The sequence below is a fragment of the Rhizopus delemar genome, genomic scaffold (assembly GCF_000149305.1).
Source record: "Rhizopus delemar RA 99-880 supercont3.12 genomic scaffold, whole genome shotgun sequence".
In the NCBI taxonomy this organism is placed as follows: domain Eukaryota; kingdom Fungi; phylum Mucoromycota; class Mucoromycetes; order Mucorales; family Rhizopodaceae; genus Rhizopus; species Rhizopus delemar.
In genome coordinates, this window is record NW_027137838.1 from 1585429 (window position 1) to 1605314 (window position 19886).

The 19886-nt window shown below is 36.8% G+C and overlaps 6 protein-coding genes across 6 annotated transcripts; 3 read left to right on the forward strand and 3 right to left on the reverse strand.

Moving 5' to 3' along the window:
- Positions 1-899: 899 nt before the first annotated feature.
- RO3G_13848 (uncharacterized protein) lies at positions 900-1931 on the forward strand (the record flags this gene model as incomplete). The annotated part of the gene is made up of 1 exon (XM_067668432.1): positions 900-1931. The coding sequence occupies one exon, from the start codon at positions 900-902 to the stop codon at positions 1929-1931; it is 1032 nt and encodes a 343-aa protein (XP_067524533.1).
- Positions 1932-4131: 2200 nt separating this feature from the next.
- Positions 4132-8910, reverse strand: RO3G_13849 (uncharacterized protein; the record flags this gene model as incomplete). Its single annotated transcript, XM_067668433.1, has 1 exon — positions 4132-8910. The coding sequence occupies one exon, from the start codon at positions 8908-8910 to the stop codon at positions 4132-4134; it is 4779 nt and encodes a 1592-aa protein (XP_067524534.1).
- Positions 8911-9881: 971 nt separating this feature from the next.
- RO3G_13850 (uncharacterized protein) lies at positions 9882-10040 on the reverse strand (the record flags this gene model as incomplete). The annotated part of the gene is made up of 1 exon (XM_067668434.1): positions 9882-10040. The coding sequence occupies one exon, from the start codon at positions 10038-10040 to the stop codon at positions 9882-9884; it is 159 nt and encodes a 52-aa protein (XP_067524535.1).
- A 1652-nt stretch (positions 10041-11692) lies between these two features.
- RO3G_13851 (transposase) lies at positions 11693-11935 on the forward strand (the record flags this gene model as incomplete). The annotated part of the gene is made up of 1 exon (XM_067668435.1): positions 11693-11935. The coding sequence occupies one exon, from the start codon at positions 11693-11695 to the stop codon at positions 11933-11935; it is 243 nt and encodes an 80-aa protein (XP_067524536.1).
- Positions 11936-14838: 2903 nt separating this feature from the next.
- Positions 14839-15621, forward strand: RO3G_13852 (uncharacterized protein; the record flags this gene model as incomplete). The annotated part of the gene is made up of 2 exons (XM_067668436.1): positions 14839-15451; positions 15617-15621. 2 exons carry the CDS (start codon positions 14839-14841, stop codon positions 15619-15621), a joined length of 618 nt encoding a protein of 205 aa, XP_067524537.1.
- Positions 15622-15969: 348 nt separating this feature from the next.
- Positions 15970-19737, reverse strand: RO3G_13853 (uncharacterized protein; the record flags this gene model as incomplete). The annotated part of the gene is made up of 1 exon (XM_067668437.1): positions 15970-19737. The coding sequence occupies one exon, from the start codon at positions 19735-19737 to the stop codon at positions 15970-15972; it is 3768 nt and encodes a 1255-aa protein (XP_067524538.1).
- Positions 19738-19886: the final 149 nt, after the last annotated feature.

Consider the following 19886-nt stretch of genomic DNA (forward strand, 5'->3'; position numbering starts at 1 on the left):
ATTCCGCTATTGTCAAAACCTCCGCTAGTATTACCTCACCAACACCCTTTCCACAACCCCCGGGTGTTTTCAACTTCAACATAGCAAGTTATCGGACAAGAAGTAGAAACGCCCTTACAAAAACACGCCATAGAGCCGGTTCAGGGCTCCAAGCTAGGTTTCCGATCCAATCTTTTCATCATTCCGAAGAAAGATGGGGGTCTGCGCCCGGTACTCAACCTGAAGCCACTGAATCAGCATCTGACAACACAACACTTCAAGATGGAAACAATGAAAACCATCACACATCTGCTACAACCCGGCGACTTTTTGACATACATCGATTTAAAAGATGCCTTCCACCATGTAACAATTCATCCAACCTCCCGGCACCTTCTACGCTTTCAATGGTGTCGACGTCTATATCAATACCGAGTTTTACCTTTCGGGCTCAGCCTGTCGCCTTTGATATTCACCAAGGTCCTTGTCATGTTTTGACATGTCAATAAGATAACAGTCTTATCATTCTAAGCTACAGTGGCCAGCAAAACCGTTCGCACAAAACGTATTTTTTTCTTTCTGCACCATTTGTGGCTTATTGTGCATACTGGGCACTATACTTAGTGCATATTATCTAAAAGTAGAAGCTCTTGGCTTCCTGATGACGTATAATATGCCACCCTAAGCGCACCCTAAATCATAGTACGGACAATCAAAAATCAAAGGTACATTCGAACGGTTTTGCGGCCTCGCTTGAGAAATTCCTCGATTGCGGTAAACGCAGTCACTACACCCTGAGATTCTTCTAGAACTTTCGCTGCTTACTAATTCACCACTGCACACTATTTTTTTCTTTTTTTCCTTTGTCATTCGCACATTCCCATTTCGACATCTCGACATTTACCAAGTAATTACTCAACATGCAACCATTAACAGAAGATCGCAAGAACACTATCGAGTTTTACTTTCGTCAAGGCTTTTCTTATCATAAAATTGCAAAGTTAGTCAAAGTATCATCCTCCACTGTTCATAAAATTCGTTTGGAGTTAGGTTTGCCTGCTCGAATTGACAAAGGTGGCAGGCCAAAGGCGCTGACTAAGCGGGAACAGCAACATCTCGTTCGTGCTGTAACAGTAGATGGGCTCGAAAATGCTGTACAAGCACAGCAGTCGTTGGAGCAGAACTTGGGCAAGTCAGTTTCTGTAAATACTGTACGTAGGGCGTTAAGGGATGCTGGTTTGGTCTCATTTGTCAGGCCAAAGAAACCTTTAATTAATGAAAGAAATAGAAAGAGGAGGCTCCAATGGGCTCGTCAGCATATTGACTGGACAGTAAACGATTGGATGAATGTCATATGGTCTGACGAAACCAAAATCAACCGTTTTGGGTCCGACGGAAAGTCTTATGCATGGAAAGTGCCAGGCCAACCGCTTAAAAAGCACCATGTTTGTGAGACAGTGAAGCATGGAGGAGGCTCTATAATGGTATGGAGCTGTATTAGCTGGTATAATCCATGCTATATTGTGGATGTGGGCAAGAACATGACAAAGGACGTTTATTTGGAGGTTTTACAAGATGACTTGATGAAGTCTTTGGCCTGGTATATGGAAGAAAGTGGAAAATCTACGAGTAAATTTATCTTTATGCAGGACAACGATCCCAAACATACAGCTAAAGTCGTGTCAAAATGGCTAAATGAGCAAGACTTTCATGTTATGAAATGGCCACCACAATCACCAGACTTGAACCCAATTGAAAACATGTGGCAATTGCTTAAACGTCGGCTGTTTAGAAACTATGACTGCCCTCCATGTGGTATACATGAGCTATGGGACCGCATAGGTCACACTTGGTACCAAATCACGGCTGAAGAATGCCAAAAGTTTATTAAAAGTATGCCGGATCGATGCCGTGCAGTTATTGAGGCTGATGGCTTTTACATTGGTTATTAAATAAACTAATTTTAACGCATTTTGCTTTCAAAATATATGGCCGCAAAACCGTTCGAATGTACCTTTGATTTTTGATTGTCCGTACTATGATTTAGGGTGCGCTTAGGGTGGCATATTATACGTCATCAGGAAGCCAAGAGCTTCTACTTTTAGATAATATGCACTAAGTATAGTGCCCAGTATGCACAATAAGCCACAAATGGTGCAGAAAGAAAAAAATACGTTTTGTGCGAACGGTTTTGCTGGCCACTGTAAATCTTTACAAATGAGTTTGAATAAGAATAGATCCTGATAATCACCAATTGCCCTGAACAGCCAAGTTTCACTTTCATCTCAACAGTTGATTATTTACATCAGTTTATAAAATTTTTCTTATACATGTCAAATCATATTGGTCGTAACTATCTCTTGTCATTTAATCTCAGGTCTTGCTCAACTAATATAAATAGCCTTGGAATCTTTCTTTAATAAAAGCATTCGACTTTAGAACTATTGTTCGGTCTCGTTAATTCTTCTTTTTCTTATTTTTAATACTTAAAACACTTCAGTCCTAAAACCTGTTCTGAAATGGGCTCGACGTCAAGGAATCCGCATGACTGCTTATTTGGACGATATTCTCATCCTAGGGAAATCATATCAAGAAAGCCACCAACAGACCATGACGGTATGCCAAAAATTAACCGACTTGGGTTGGCTGATAAATCACAAGAAAGCATTACTAACACCATCTCAACAGATAAATCACCTCGGATTAATCATCGACTCAGCCCAAATGAAGATCTCGTTACCCTGGAAAAAAATCCGCAACATCCGGAGTATGGCGTTCCAATTACTGAAACAGATGACCATTCCATGAACGAAACTGGCTCAATTCATTGGTACGGCGCTAGCAACTCACCTAGGTAATCAACAAGCTTGTTTCCGGACTCGTCACTTATTAAACCAGTTGAACCTGTTCAGGCTGATGTATCCATCATTCATAACTCGATATGAAAGCAATATTAATAAGCTACATGTAAAGTATATCCAATAGACAGGCTACAGTTTAATTCGGATAATCTTCATTAAGGATAAGATGCTGCGTAATTGCACGGTTAAATTATATTAAATCCAGGAACTACAGTAGTGTCGTATTTACCCCATTAAATACTTATTATTCGTATGAGATTACTCAAATCTTATATAAAAAATAACAAGTACTGAATACATAATATTATATATTACATATTCTCTAAGACTCATTTACAATATTAACCATATACAATATTTATATTATTCAAGTTCAATACTAAAATTGACCTTGAACTCACTTCGGTCCCTGAATAATTTTATTTCCTATATAAAGGCGTAGTTTGATTAAATGGGTTCTCTCTCTCGTCTTGAAATCTAATAAAGAGGTTACATAGAGACTCATTCACTAGTTTTGAAGTACTATCTCCTTTTAATTCTCAAATTTTTATCTGCAAATATCTCAAGTAGGTTGTGTTAACTCGTAAGAATAAAAAGACTTTAAAATTCAACGAGACTGAAAAAATTCTATTTTTATTTAATATTGTAATATCTGGTATTTATATTCTTTTCATGGAGGCTTAATTAATTATAACTGCAGATCTATCGTGAATAAACTTTAATGTAAAGATCTGTTCCAGGTTATGCAAGTGGGCTGTTTTATAATTATTTCTTAAGTAGATTTGTTTTTCATTTATGTCGCATTGCATCCGGAGTTATATTAAAAACTTGCATTGAGTTAAAGGAGTGGAATTAGTTATGACCGAATAATAGAGAAAAGACTGTAATAAATCTTTGTAAAGCATTCACTACTCTGATTTCTTATAAATTGAATATGAATCATGTTTAAAGTATGTTGGGATACGACATTGTCCCCTTCCAGGTCATAACTACTTCTGGATTTAGATTCATGAGTGTTCAATTGTAAAGACGAGTGTAAGTGAAGTTCTCTGTTGCGTAATATTGAGCCAAGCAATATGTTATGGCAATAATGTAATTCGTAAGTGCATGTTATAAGAATGTGTAGGTAGCAACATGTGAAAGGTTTTTTATGTTGACGATTCTACTTATGAATGAACTGTGGATAGAATGTGAATTGACATTGTAGATTGGATTATTGGAAGTTTTTGAATTATTGAAAGGTAGCGTAAGGCGTTGAGATAATACGTAATAAGATGAATTGCAGTCACGGTTAATTTCTTGCTCTTTTACGGCTTGAATTGTCATGAGTTTTTCTTGGTCTTTTTTCACTTGAATTAGGTTCAACATTATGTTGTCCATTTCGACGATTCCAGTATTTTAGTATCGGTCTGTTGTCGTGAAAGTGTTTTTCAGGTTCCCAAGTATCATCTTTCGCATCATAGCCTTTCCAACGTACCAAGTATAACCAGTTACCAGGAGTGCCTTTGTGGTCAATTACGGCTTCGACATCATATACCTCAGATTGTTCTTCTGATATTACTTTGATATGCGAAGATGGAATATTTCGAGGTAAAAGTGCGCCAGTACCATCAACTAGGATATAGCTTCCTCCTTGGTTCTTTCTGACAATTGTATAATTTCCAATGTAGAGTGGATCTGTTTTTGCAGTTCGGTTTATATTCTTGATCATGACTTGACTACCAGATGGTATTTCCTTGATAATTCGATGAGATTTGTTAAACTTGTTTTCGGCAGCAGTTTGAGAAGTTTTGATTTTCTCGCGAATAGCTGGTAAAACAGTGTTATTAAATTTCGTAATGTGTCCATTAAACTGTTTTCTTGTTTCATTATAGTTTGTAGGAATTGACACGTCACTATAGTCCTTGAATTGATTTGGACGTCTAGCAAACATCAGTGAAAATGGTCTTGTGTCGTGTAAGGCAGTTGGCGTGTTATTTAGAGCTTCTTGGGTACTATCAAGGTATAAGTCCCAGTCATCATTCTTGCCTTGAAGTCTTTTATATATTATATTCTTTGTCTTTCCAACCCAACGTTCTGCAATACCATTGCTTCGAGGGTGATATGCTGTTATAAGACGATGATCGATACCAGAAACTTCAGTGTATTTGCGGATGATATCATTGACATATTCAGTTCCATTGTCGCTTTGGATAATTTTTGGACGACCGAAAAGTGATAATATGCTTCTTAATGCGAGTGCGATGGTATGTGAAGATTTATCAGGCATTGCTTTGAGTACGCAAAATCTTGTGAATACGTCTACTACAACTAGAATGTAATTGTTTCCTTGAATTGATGTAGTCATAGGTCCGGCAGTATCGATACAGATATGATCCCAGGGTGCATCAGCATAGATTGACGATAATGGATGATATCCATGTTTGGCAACATTAAACTTTTGACAATCAGGGCAGCTGTTGATACAATCTAATGCATCTTGCTTTAAGTTTGTCCAATGGATTCCTTCACTGTGTAGAGTGGTAACCATTGCTTGTGAGCCTCTGTGTCCTTCAAGATGGGTTTTGAGTAATAATTCTTGCCGTTCTTCTGGTGCTGGGGTTACAAGATCATCAGGCATCATCATGCGAGTAGTCATATTTGTGTTTTTGGAATTAGCTACTTGAGGTGTGATCCAGGTTTTATGTTGGTTTTTATCCCCCACCAGCGTTCTTTCGGATTCGAAAAGACGCGATAACATATCTGGTAGTACATTTTGAATACCAGGTCTGTGTATGATTTTGAAGTCATAATCCAATATTGTGTCTAACCATTGTATCATCATAGAATTGGCGACAGGTTGAGTGTGAATGTAAGTAAGGGCCTTGTGATCCGTATAAAGAGTGAACGGATTACCCCATAAAAATGGATGAAACTTCTTGAGAGCGAAAACAATAGCAAGTAGTTCTCGTTTAGTAGTTGAGTAATTTTTTTCAGATGTAGACAAAGCACGGGCCATGAAACCAAGATGACGGATTTGCTTATCAATGATCTGGTAGAGAACAGCACCAATGGAATAATTGCTGGCATCTGTTGCAACATAGAATGGTTCACTGAGATCAGGATGATATAAGACTGGAGCAGAAGCAAGTAGCTGTTTAATTTTTGTGAATGCATCGTCTTGTTCTTGACCCCAAACTTTGCTGGTGAGTTTGCCTTCAAAACGCAATTTATCCAATGGAGCTGTAACTTCGGATAGATTGGGCAAGTATTTCCTAAAGTAGTTTACCAACCCTAAGAAGCGTTGAATATCTTTCCCTGTGGATGGCTTTTCCCAAGAAAGTGCGTTTGTAACCTTGCGTGGATCGAGTCGAGATCCTTTGGCATCAACACAAAAACCAAGTAGGTAAACCGATGTTTGAGCAAAGTGACATTTGTCAACATTCAGGATTAAGTTAACATTGGTGAGCTTCTTGATGACATTTTGTACATGAGTAATATGTTCTTCATAAGATTTAGAAAAAATGATAATATCATCCACAAATGCAAGAGCATGAGGAACATCAGCTAGGATAGAATTGATAACTCTTTGATAACGTGAAGCAATATGCTTGAGACCAAATGGGCAACCTTTGAACATGTATTGTTGACCTTGAAATGTGAAGGTTGTTTTGACACGATCAGGTTTGTATATTTGGAAGCGATGAAAAGCTTGTCGTAAGTCTAAAGTAGTGAAAATAGTTGAACCTTGAAGTTGATCAAAAATTTCATCAATTTTGGGTATAGGTTGTTTATCATTAGATATCAAAATAGAATTCAGCAGACGAGGATCTAGGCATGGTCTATAACCTGTGAGATTCCCTTGTAAATCCTTTTTGGGTGCCAAAGTGAGAGGAGAATTCCATTCTGAACTTGGTGGAGCATATTCAATTACTTCATCTTTTAACCATGTATCAACACATTCTCGCATTACTGGCATCAGTTTGAGTGGAATACGGTAAGGTGATCGATAGGCTGTTTTGTTCTTTTCTGTATCAAGATGAATAATTGATTCAGGTACTGTGCAAAAACTATTCTTTGGTATCTGTGCATTTTGATCGAGATCGGATTTAACTGCCGCCATAAAATTTATTTGTTGATCAGTGGTACCATAAGGGGAATTGTTTGGTTCAGGAGTATCATCGATTTCTTCTTTTGCAGCAGGTTTTTTGTTTGGATGCTTTACAGCTAAATTTGTTATCAAAATATTTAATTTAGGCATCAAATCTAAACCAATGACAGCATCCGTATCAAAGGAAAGCGGAAGAACTTCGAAAATATGCGATGTGTGAATGAGAGTATCATCGTTATCACCATAAATTAAGCTTAAAGCTTTAGAAGTTGTACCGAAACGTTTACTCTTATTATCGTTTGTAGCAAAAACAATAGAACCAGAAACGTTATTATTTATATTAATGTTATTTTTATTAGCAAATGCAATATCTATCGAGCTAAAAGAAGCACCAGAGTCCACAAGGGCAAAGGTGTCGATGTTTTCTATAGTGATAGGTACATACAAAGAATGGTTAGTTTTCACTTCATTCTGTTTGCTAGTTTTTTTCTTACAGTCATAGTTTGTAGGCAAGCTACTAAGATCTATGTCCATACTGCCGTGGCTGTGCTCTTGATCATTCAAGTTGACAGCGGCAGGTGATTGTTTACTTCGATTGTGGGGACCAGAGAAACGAGCAGAACGGAAAGCTTTAGTTGGTCCATTGAACCTCTTGACTTTATCTCTGCTGCATGTAGCTGCATGGTCAGGACTCCATGGTACATTGGCAGAACATTTGTAACAGTTTTTCTTTGTAACTGTTGTTGTTGGAGTGACCTTGGTGGTGACGGTGGCAGTAGTGGCGGTATCAGCAGTGGCAATCCTTTTGAGGACTTTACATTGTTCAGTGGTATGATTACCATTACCATGAACAAGACATCTTGACTTCGGCTTGAATTGAGGTTGGCCTTGCTTGCTTGGACCACTAGCATTCTTTGGATTGTGCATCGACTTTTCAGCACCACTCACAAACGAAATCGGGTTTGACGACGATTGAGTTGTGATGTTACGCTTGGTAACACCAGCAGCCATGGCTTCATCATTGCAAATATTCGAAGAGATCACAGTACGAGCCTTGGCAGACACCTTGCACACAGAGTCTTGCTGATTCAAAGGTAAGTTCAGCAAGGAGCGGGACACTTCCTTATACAAGGCGACAGGTAAAGCACGTTTGAACAAAGCAGCAGTTCTAATATCATCTTGCCATTTTGCTGCACGTCTGATTCTTTGGAATCGGTCAGTAAAAGCCTCGATCGACTCGTTTTGCTGCATTTTGATTGTCAGTAGTTGATCAATATTGTTCAACGTCTGAGCAACATCTTGGGTGGCGTACGTATTGACGATGATCGACCTAGCCTCGTCCCAGTTCAAGCTTCGACCTTTTAGTACTTCATTAAACCAAGATCTTTGGTCTCTATTCATTTTGATGGGAACCAAGCGCATCCAATGTTGATCGATTGCAAGTCCGTTGGAACTTACAATTAGTGCGAATGTGTCCAGAAGGTCTTCTACAGAATCATGGACTTCAACATCCATTCTCCACACATTACCAACCCATTGCCATGTAGGAAGATCATTTGGAATAAAATGATCAAAGCGGTTTGACGACTGGTTAACGGACTGTTGAGTTGTTTCAACCTTGGGTGGCTCACAGTACGTTTGGACTTCCAAAAGATACTTGATGCAACTTGCAATGTGTGATGCTTCATTGCGAAGGCTTTCCAACTGATCCATAGGTAAGTGATTGGATACACCTCTGGCAAACCTTTGGGATACTTCTTGGAGTTGCTGGCGAAGTATAGACAATGCGTCAGTGTTACCAGTGACCAGGGGAATGTCATCAGCTGTCTCCATCATGTCAGCATCGTTTTGGTAAGGTAAAACCGGTTCAGTTGCTTCTTGACTAGATGTAGAGCGGATATCAGCAGGAACCAAAGGGCTAACATCTTGAGCGTTGTTGATGGTGTTGATTTCCATAGGTAAGTTATTTTGAGCGGCCATTTTAGAAAAGTAATAGAGCAATAAAATTTAGAATTCGTTGAAAAAAATGTGTTAACTCGTAAGAATAAAAAGACTTTAAAATTCAACGAGACTGAAAAAATTCTATTTTTATTTAATATTGTAATATCTGGTATTTATATTCTTTTCATGGAGGCTTAATTAATTATAACTGCAGATCTATCGTGAATAAACTTTAATGTAAAGATCTGTTCCAGGTTATGCAAGTGGGCTGTTTTATAATTATTTCTTAAGTAGATTTGTTTTTCATTTATGTCGCATTGCATCCGGAGTTATATTAAAAACTTGCATTGAGTTAAAGGAGTGGAATTAGTTATGACCGAATAATAGAGAAAAGACTGTAATAAATCTTTGTAAAGCATTCACTACTCTGATTTCTTATAAATTGAATATGAATCATGTTTAAAGTATGTTGGGATACGACATAGGTCACAAAACTGCTGCGAGGAATCCATTTTTCTTGGTTTTTGTAGCGCACATCCTGTTACAATGGCACAAACTGCCTCTGTTCCCACATAGTAAATCTTCTACATGTCTTGAAAAATCCGAAAGAGTTTATGCCCTATTGGATAAGTATTGAAGGAAGTATGAGGCGCGCAATTTGAAAATTTGAAAAAATGAAAATTTGAACGGAATGAACTTATTTATTAATATTTAGTTGGTCCTACTTTTCTATTAATAATCTCTTGAGTTCTTTCCGGAATGTTATCTACATGTCCTTGGCAAAGATCTTTATGGAAGTCATTTCATATTTCATCAACTCGTTCCCAAAACACATCCATGTTCTTTGCTCTATATTTGTAATAGTTGAATTTCATCTTCAATTGATGTCCTACGTGCTCGATTGAATTTAAGTCGGGGATCTAAGCTGGCCAATAGTTAACATAGCTCTCTTGGTGACTACATAACTAGGCTATTGTAGATTATGCCTTGTGCTTTGTGTTATTATCATGCTAAAAGTAAATGTTGGACCAGTCGAAATTGTAGTACTTCATAGTATCACGAAACGTAGTGTTCAAAATATGCTGGTAAACACCCGAGTACAACTTTCCATCGCAAATGTAGCAAGCATATCCTGGTCCTTCAGAGATTATACAACCCCAGGGCATCATTTTGCTAGCTCCGTGATTGATTTCAAAATCCAGGTCATGATGTTGAAGAAGGTCACTTAGCCGTTTCCAATAGTGATCAGCATCATCAAAGCCCTATACGCTGAGCTTGGTCTCATTAAAGTACACTGTTTACTGTCAGTCACTCATTGCCTAATCCTGATGCTCCTTGACCCGTTCTAACTGATGCTACGTATGCGTTTTTGTCTGAAATGGCTTCTTTTTTTCTATCAGAAAATGGAACTCCATTGATTTCAGTACGTTAATTTCTGACTGGTATGAGATATCATAGCCAAATCCAACCAGCTCCTGGTACACCTCTTTAGAAGCCTTTAGAACCCCATTCCATGACTTTTCTTTTGATTAACCGCTTCGTCACTTTGGAGACTACTGTAGGTCTACCACCTGTGTTTACTGTCCTACTTGAAAACAGCCGTCTAGAGTATCTACTAACAGTTGATTAATGTAATCCAGGCTCCTTGGAAAGATCATACATTGATGTGGATGCGGTTAATGCCTGTTTGTAATCGTTTATTTTCTCCTCTGACAGCCGTTTAGGCATGCGATTGACGATAGGGTAAAAACGAGAAATAATTTAAATAAGGGAATATAAAATTTAAAATAAAGGAATTGTAAGCGCTTTTATATACTGGCATCATTCTAATCATGTCAATAATGTGAAAAATTATGATAGCAACCGGTTGGGTCGTATTAAAATTCGTCATTTAAAACATATGTGAACAAGTAAAAAATGTCGGATGTTCATAATACTACCTTTAGCGATCTCAAATTCCACCAATAACCATTGCCCATATCCGATAATCGACGAATAAATGCACTTTCTATTGAGGTACAAACAGTCAAGGTTTGAGATAGTTTGGTGCAGTACCCATGGACAACCAGCTGTAAAACCTGAATTTTGCAATTCCTTGCAGCAGTTTTGTGACCTACTGTAAATCACAGTCAATCATATACAGTAGGTGAAAAAAGTGTTGCAACCTTAGTTCAATTCTCGCTTAATTCCATGTTCCAGGCAAACTAATGCACAGAAGCTTCTTTCCTGTTAAAGCATAAAAGTACCTTCTGTTGTACTTACAGTGGGTGGACTAATTGTCCCAGTGTTTCAACTTTTTTTACTTTCGACTCCATAGCTCAACCAATTCTTAGGGTATGCAGCTAGTTCTATGCTCATTAGAAAGGACTCAGTCCGTGCTACATTATATTAAGCACTCAGTGTTCGGAGGTTACACAGTCTGAGTTTATCAGCAATAGAAAAAAACCACCGCACTGGGACAATTTTTCCGCTACCCGCTTATTTTGCAATCCATTCCAAACATCGCTTTCTTATCAATCATAAATCACCGGAATTTGCATATCAACCTTATTTATGACAATCTATGACTCATACCTTTAATGTAAAGTATAAATAGCCGTACGTTGTCAGTTTTTTTTTACAATATTTTTTGTCTCTTTCTATACTGTACTTTCTCAACTTTATCTTGCCTCAAATGACTCGTACTATCAGCAAATCTGCTCAAAATCAAATCCAATTGCTCTTGGCTAGTAACATGACATATGAACAAGTTATGGAACGCATTCCCGGATTGAGAAAATCCACTTTAGATAGGTATATCAACTAGTTCTTTTCAAACAGAATGAAGGCAGCCCCTGGTCGAAGAGCAACTATTGGTGAAACTACCAAGTCATACATCCGTAGACAAGTAATAAAGAGTGAATTCAAGACAGCCAAAGCAGTACATCAATATCTGAATGGTTTGGGGTATACTATTGGTTATTCTGCAGCCTTGAAGCTTCTTAAAAGTATGAACTTCAGAGCTAAAATTAAAGCCAAGAAGCCTTTGCTTAGTAAGCAGCACAAGGAACGACGTTTAGCATGAGCAATGGCTCACAAAGCCTGGACAACCGATGATTGGAGGCGTATGGTGCTTAGTGATGAGACGAAGGCAATGTTTTCGGGTCAGACGGTTGCAAATATTACTGGAGTCGACCAGACTATGCATTGCAGCCTTATCACTTAGACCTTACAGTAAAAGGTGGCCAAGGAAGTGTCATGGTACGGGGTTGTATCACTTACGATGGATTTGGGTATGCTTGTTGGATACATGATGGGACTATGAAAGCTGTAGATTATGTAAATATCTTAGAAACTACCCTTATGGACAGCTTAAAGTACTATGGATACAATCCTGAGGATATCTATTTTTAACAAGATAAGGATCCTAAGCACACTTCAAAGCTTGCTAAGCAATGGTTTGTGGATAATAACTTCAACAGTGATCATATCTATAGCTGACCAGCCCAATTTCCCGATTTAAACCCTATTGAACACGTATGGCATCACCTTAAACTCAAGCTGAGTGTATATGACACTAAGGCTAAAGGTGTACATGAGTTATGGGAAAGAATTGAAAAAGAATGGAATACTTTTGCAGTGGACGAGTGTAGACGATATATAGATAGCATACCTGACCGTTGCAAAGCAGTTATTAAAGCTAAAGGGGGACATACCCGCTATTAAATAAAATTTATGTTCAAACGGAAAAATTGTCCCAGTGCGGTGGTTTTTTTCTATTGCTGATAAACTCAGACTGTGTAACCTCCGAACACTGAGTGCTTAATATAATGTAGCACGGACTGAGTCCTTTCTAATGAGCATAGAACTAGCTGCATACCCTAAGAATTGGTTGAGCTATGGAGTCGAAAGTAAAAAAAGTTGAAACACTGGGACAATTAGTCCACCCACTGTATATTAATGCTATTAAAATGACTTACGTGATACTAGTTGAGGAGAAATGACTTGCGATATGTAAGAAATTCCATATTCTGATTTTTGCAAAAAAACGACATTTTTATTAAGAAGCTGTGTGCTCTTCTTTTGCCTTAATAACAGCTTCAGTTCTTAGTTGCATGGTATCTACAGATTGTTTGCGAAGATAGATAATAAACTTGTTCCATTCCATATCAACGTTTTCCCATAGATAATCAACGTCACATGCATGTGTGTCATAAGTTCTGATTTGAAGTTTATGCTGGTGCTAAACACGCTGTATTGGATACAAGTATAAACTTTGCACTGGCTAATAGTTAATACATTAGATGTTGGTCACAGCCAAGTATTTGATTGTCAATTTCAACTTCTGGTTAGGGTTCTTAGCTAACTGAAGGTAAAATTGAGACTTGTCAAAACCGTAGTACCCTAGCATTTTCATGTATGTGACATCAACCATTTGCTGGTTGATTTATCAGATTATTCCAAAATTAAACGAGATAAAAAGTTATTCTTTTATTGTATGCAATCAGCAGTTATATATATATATTGTATCTTGTTAAACGAGGGTTTCGATTATTAGCATGAATTATTCTAAGTCAAGTTTCAGTGTAATTGATCAATGGATTGATCACCATCCCTGGCCAGCATTAAATTTAATGCGAAGATGTAATTCCACAAGATACACTAGATGATTGTTGAAATACAATAAAATAACATGATAAACCGTAAAAAAGAAAAAAAAAATAGCATACAAATTATTAATATAAATTTGTATCCAATGTAATATATAATGTGTTTCTAGTTAAACTATCGTTGGCATCGTTAAAACCTTATTATCTCAAAAACCTTTGTTTCTAAGGATAAAAATGATAATTGAAGGGAAAAGATCTCCAACTCTTGATAGTATATGCACCATTTAAAATCTTAAAGAGCAATTTTTACTTTTTAGAAGCTCTTGTTCTTTTTCTACCTTTAGTAGATTGTTCATTGCCAAATAATGGCTTTCTTTTTCTACTAGAATTTGCTGTTTTAATAGCATGTTTTCCATCCGCTTTTCTTCGTTCCCAATATTTTTTAATAGCATCAGTACCTTGGAAGGTAGACTGTTTTTGCCAAGTTTGTTCACCTGGATATCCAACCCAAGTTGTCAAGTATTCAAATTTGCTTGGTGCTATCTCTCTATGATTAATGATAGCTTGTACCTCATAGATATCTTTGTTATCGTTCGTTTTGTTTGTATCGTTTGATACTAACTTTATTTGAGGTGTTGGCACATTTCTGTCAAACAAACTGCCTGTTAAATCAGTAAGAACGTAATTGCCATTTTTAGTATGGTTGTGAACAGTAAAAGGTCCGATATACAGTGGGTCAAAAAACTGCACCAACGCAACTCAGTTTTTCGGAAATACCAGTATAGCTCTGTCAGTTTAGCAGTAAACATTACGAAACTTGGAACAAAAAGAGTTAATACTGTTACTATTTATTGACAAAAGTTTCAAAGTCAGATGCGGAGAATTGATCTAAGGAGCACTCAGCAAAAAGAGGAGGTCGGTTGGTGCAGTTTTTTGACTTTTAAAATGAAAAGGTATTTGATATCATATGTCCGGACTGAGATTATTCCGGCAGATTTAATCTAATTTTTTTTATTTGTAGTCACACTGGGGACCTTAAAATAAATTTTTTTGCAATTATTTTCTTTTTTTTTCTTTCCTACTTTACCCAAGCTCATCGTACATCGTTAGTATCCATCCATCATTAGAAATGCCCTAAAAGCTTCCATCCGATATTCAAAACAGTATCAAAGCATTATTAGAGAACAGTGTTGACCCTGCAGTCATTGGGAAACGTGTCGGAGTGCATAGAAATACCGTCAATAGGTATGCAAATAAGTGGATACACGATAGAATACGTAAAAGAGGAGGTAGACCGAGCATTGTGGCAGAGTCAACACGTCGATACATCAAGAGACAAGTGCTCACAGGTTGTTTGAAGACTGCCAAGGATGTGCAAATGAAGTTGGAGGAGCTGGGACACCCTATGTCGTATCAATCAGCAATTAATGTCTTACATTCAGTTGAAATTTATGCTGAGATCAAAAAGAAAAAGCCATTATTGACTGAAAAGCACAAGAAGGCTCGATTAGCATGGGCTAAAAAGCATCAATATTGGACAGTACATGATTGGCGACGTGTCATCTTTTCTGATGAGACGAAAATCAACATTTGGGGCTCTGATGGCTGCAAGTATTATTGGAAAAGAAAATGTGATCATTTACAGCCTCACTATATCGACGTTACTGTGAAGCATGGAGGCGGTGGTCTCATGTTATGGGCTTGTATAACCAGCGAAGGACCTGGATACACATGTCAGATCTATGATGGTACCATGAATTCAGAGGTATACCAGAAAATTCTTGGTACAAGTCTAAAAGACACCATGGAGTACTATGATCTGAACTGGGAAACGTCGGTATTTCAGCATGACAATGATCCTAAACATCGATCAAAGTTCACAACACAATGGATGAAGGATAGTGGCATGATTTATATTGACGATTGGTCATCACAAAGTCCAGATTTTAATCCTGTTGAGCATATATGGCATCATTTGAAGTTAAAGCTGAGTATGTATGATAATAGGGCGACCAGCGTGAGATATTTGGTACTTATGATGTAAAAACAGTAGGAAGTCAATAGCTAACAACTACTATTTATTGAGTAAAAAAAGGAGAGGAACTAATAATTTAGAATGAACCCTGGATTATATCGTCTGACTATTAATTGTATAGTCTGACGTAGGCTGGACTGAGATCAATAATAAAATAATGAATAAAGACATCATTAATGACCAAACACGACACAGCGTCCATGAACTGTGGCAAAGAGTCGAAAATGAATGGAATTCGTTTACTAAGGAATAATGCATCATATATATAGACAGTATGCCCGGCAGAATGCAAGCAGTCTTAGCAGAGAAGGGTAGATCGACTAAATATTAAAAAAGTCAAAAAACTGCACCAACCGACCTCCTCTTTTTGCTGAGTGCTCCTTAGATCAATTCTCCGCATCTGACTTTGAAACTTTTGTCAATAAATAGTAACAGTATTAACTCTTTTTGTTCCAAGTTTCGTAATGTTTACTGCTAAACTGACAGAGCTATACTGGTATTTCCGAAAAACTGAGTTGCGTTGGTGCAGTTTTTTGACCCACTGTATTTAGAGTCAGTCTTTGACTTTTTGCCTTCAATGTTCTTTATCATTACTGTCGATCCAATTGGGAATGGGTTATTTAATATACGATGTCTTTTAACAAAGTATTCATTGTCCTTTCTTTGCGTTTCTAATATTTGCTCACGGACTTCTGGTAGAGTAGTGTTATTGAATTTTTCAATAGCAGTTTTGAGTTTTTCAACATTTATTGTTTCTTCATTAAACTCAATCTGTCGCATGCTCTTGGTATAATCTTTAAGATCATTTACCTTTCTATTGAACATAACTTCAAATGGTTTTAAACCATGCAACCTTGAAATATGTTGGTTCATTGCATAAGCAGTACCATCAACATACATATCCCATGCTTCATTGTATCCTTCCAACATTTTAATTATAATTCTTTTTGCTGAGCCTACACTAGCTTCAGCTACTGAATTGCCTGTTGGTGTATAAGGTAGAGATAAGGATTCTTCTACACCCATATGATCTTTTATTGCCTTTAATAGCTTATTTTTGAACTCAAGTCCGTTATCGTGAATTAAACACTTTGGATAGCCGAACATCGAGAATACTTGTACCAAGGCTAATGCTACATCTAAAGCAGACTTTGTTTTAATCGCCCTCAGCACAACAAATCTACTAAATAGATCGACTATTACCAAAAGGAAATTATTTCCATTGGTTGAAGTTATATCAAAACTTCCAAGATCAATAGCTATCTGATCCCATATGCCATTAGGACAGATACTTTTTGGTGGGTGATAAGCATGTTTGGCTAAATTATGCCTTGAGAATTTTGGACATTCATTGATATATTTTGTTATATCTTCTCTTAAGCCTTTCCAGTAAAAGCCATGATCTTGCTTTATTTTTAGTTCTGTTTGGTTTACACCATAGTGACCTAAAGCATGTACATTTTCGATAAGCTTTTGTCGTTCATCAAGATTATCAATGATTCTATAGTTATCTAAATGACTAGCAGCTAGTACTAATGATTCTTTTTCTTCGTGTTCACTATCTGTACTGATGTTATCGTCATCAATTTCCAGATCATGAAATGCTCTAGCCTTTTGTTTCTTTGTATCACTTTGTGACGTATTGCTAACAGCTTGCCTTATAGATTTTTCTTTATTTTTGTTTCCTTTTACTTCATTACCATTCTCTTTTCCAGCATATGCTTCATCCCTGGCCAGCGTGTTTTCCACATCAGGGTAAAACAGACGCGAAAGTTTATCAGCTAAAATGTTTCTCATTCCAGCACAATAGGTAATGTCAAAGTCCATTTCGAAAATGGTTTCATAGTAACTTTCTATGACTCTGTTAGCTATTTTAGTTTCTTTTCTGTTGATTTCCAACAAAGCTTTATTGTCGACAAATAGATGAAAATGTTTGCCATACAACCATTTTCTCCATTTTGTGAATGAATATACGACAGCTAACAACTCACGTAGCGTTGAGCCATATCTTCTTTCTGTAGGCGATAATGTACGCGCTACGAAGCCAATATATTTTATTTCGTTATTGATTACTTGATACAAGCAACCGCTAATTCCATAATCGCAAGCATCCGTAACCAAATGGAATGAATATTTTAAGTTGGGTACACTAATTACCGGTGCGTTTACTAATGCTTCTTTCAACTTTCTAATTGCTTTAGAATGTTCATTAGTCCAAACTGCTTTCAAATTTGGATGATTTTTCAATTGGTTTAATGGTGCAGTCAATTGCGATATATTTGGGATATGATCTCTAAAGTAGTTCATAACACCAAGACAATGACTTAATTCTTTTGAATTCTTTACATCATCCGGCCAGTCTAGCACATTTGCAACTTTTCTTTGATCTAATGTTAGGCCTTTTTCATTTAAGCAAAAACCGAGCACATATATTGATTTTTGCGCAATATGGAGCTTATCTGGATTAATTCGCAGATTATGCAATGTCAACCGTTCTAAGACAGTTTGAACATGTTGCTTGTGCTTTTCTAAGTTGCTATCTGATAATATGTATATATCATCGATGAAATTTACCACGTAGTCAAGATCAGCAAACAAATTTGTTAAACTACGTTGAACGACACTCGAAATTGGTGTCAAACCAAAAGGAGCTCGTTTGAATTGCAGTTGTACACCATCAGGTGTTGTGAATGCAGTTAAAGGACGATCACTTTTCCTAATCCTAAAGGAATGGAAACATTGACTTAAGTCAATTGTTGTAAAGAGAGTATATCGACTCATTATACGATGAAGGTCTGATATTAAAGGTAATGGAAACTTATCTATACGTCTCTTGTCAAGATTATTATTGACGAGTCTACTGTCAACTACACATCTGATGTTTTTATTATCGTATTCACCCGTTTTTGGATCCTTTTTAGGTACTGTCAATAATGGTGAATTGTAGGGAATATTAGGAGGTGCTCGTTCAACAATTCCTAATTCAATCCATTTTTGGACTTGATCTTTTACAGCCTGTACATGGCATTCATTTATTTGATATTGTCTACGATATACAGATTGTGCATCCTTTTTCAAAGGCAGTTTAATTTCACTACCAGGTATTGTGCAATAAGCAGATTTTGGTATGTTTTTGTTCGCAACAATATAAGGTTCTATTTCTTTTAGCAAATATTCTTGCTCTATAGGTGAAAAATATGGATCTTCATTTGGAGTATAAGGATATGGTTCAATAACAGGAATAATAGGCTTATGACTTTCATCATCCCAAGTAATTCTAATATTACTTAGAGTAATACCCAATTTAAATAATAAATCTGTGCCAATTGACGCATGTACATTATTATTAAATATTTTAAATATTTCCAATTGAGAATACAGTGTTCTATCACCATATTCAATATAAACTTCTTTTTCAGTTTTACCATAACGCTCGATTTTGTCATCACTTATAAGTGTAATGAGACCATGTTTATTTAATGTATTTTTTAACTTTAAAAATTGACATAAAGTGGGCGAGATGCATGAAAAGTTTGCTCCAGGGTCGCAAAGTGCCCAACACCGAACATGTTCTATAGTAATAGGTAGATAAATAAGATTATCAGCTATTAAACCTTCCGGTGGTGTTTGGAAATATTGTGTGTCAATTTTTGTTTTGAACTTACAATCCTGTTTAGGTTTGTCCAATTTTGCAGCAGCAAAGCGCAAATTACTATCATTATCTGTATCACAGCTATCGTATGAAGAAGATTCATCTACTTCCATTGGCACAATATTGTTTTTAGGCGAAGCATCACCTTTTTTTTTGTTTCTTTTCAAGGGTCTCTTTGAATTATTATCCTTGTTCTTTGAATTTTTGCATTGATGGCTAGGGATCCAAGTTTTAAAACAGTGGAAACAAATACCCTTCTTAATACAAGCAGCGCGAGTCCGACAATCTTTAGTATCATGATCAACGCTTGTAGGATGTATAACACAATGTTTCTTTTTAAGAATACGGTGACTATTATGACGAGATTTTGAATTTTCGTAACGTCGAGAATCTCTATCATGATTATTCTTTTTACTAAAGCTATTTCGCTTTTCTTGGCTCTTTTTGTAAATAGCATGATGAAAAGCCAGAATGTCTACCATTTCTTCTGGGGTAAGCTCTTTACCGCGAAAGTCTTTCTCCACATCTTTGAAGAGGTCAGCAGGCAAAGGATCTGTCAAACACCATTTCAAAGTGTCTATATCCTGCATTTTAGCTTTAGCGCGTAAATCATTGAAACGCTGTATGTAGTCATGAATATCTTCATGATGATGATATTTCATGCCCAAAAGTGCATTCAGAGCAATTTCTTTTTGTACAACAGGGTTAATTCCATAGCGTTCAATAAACGAGGATTTAA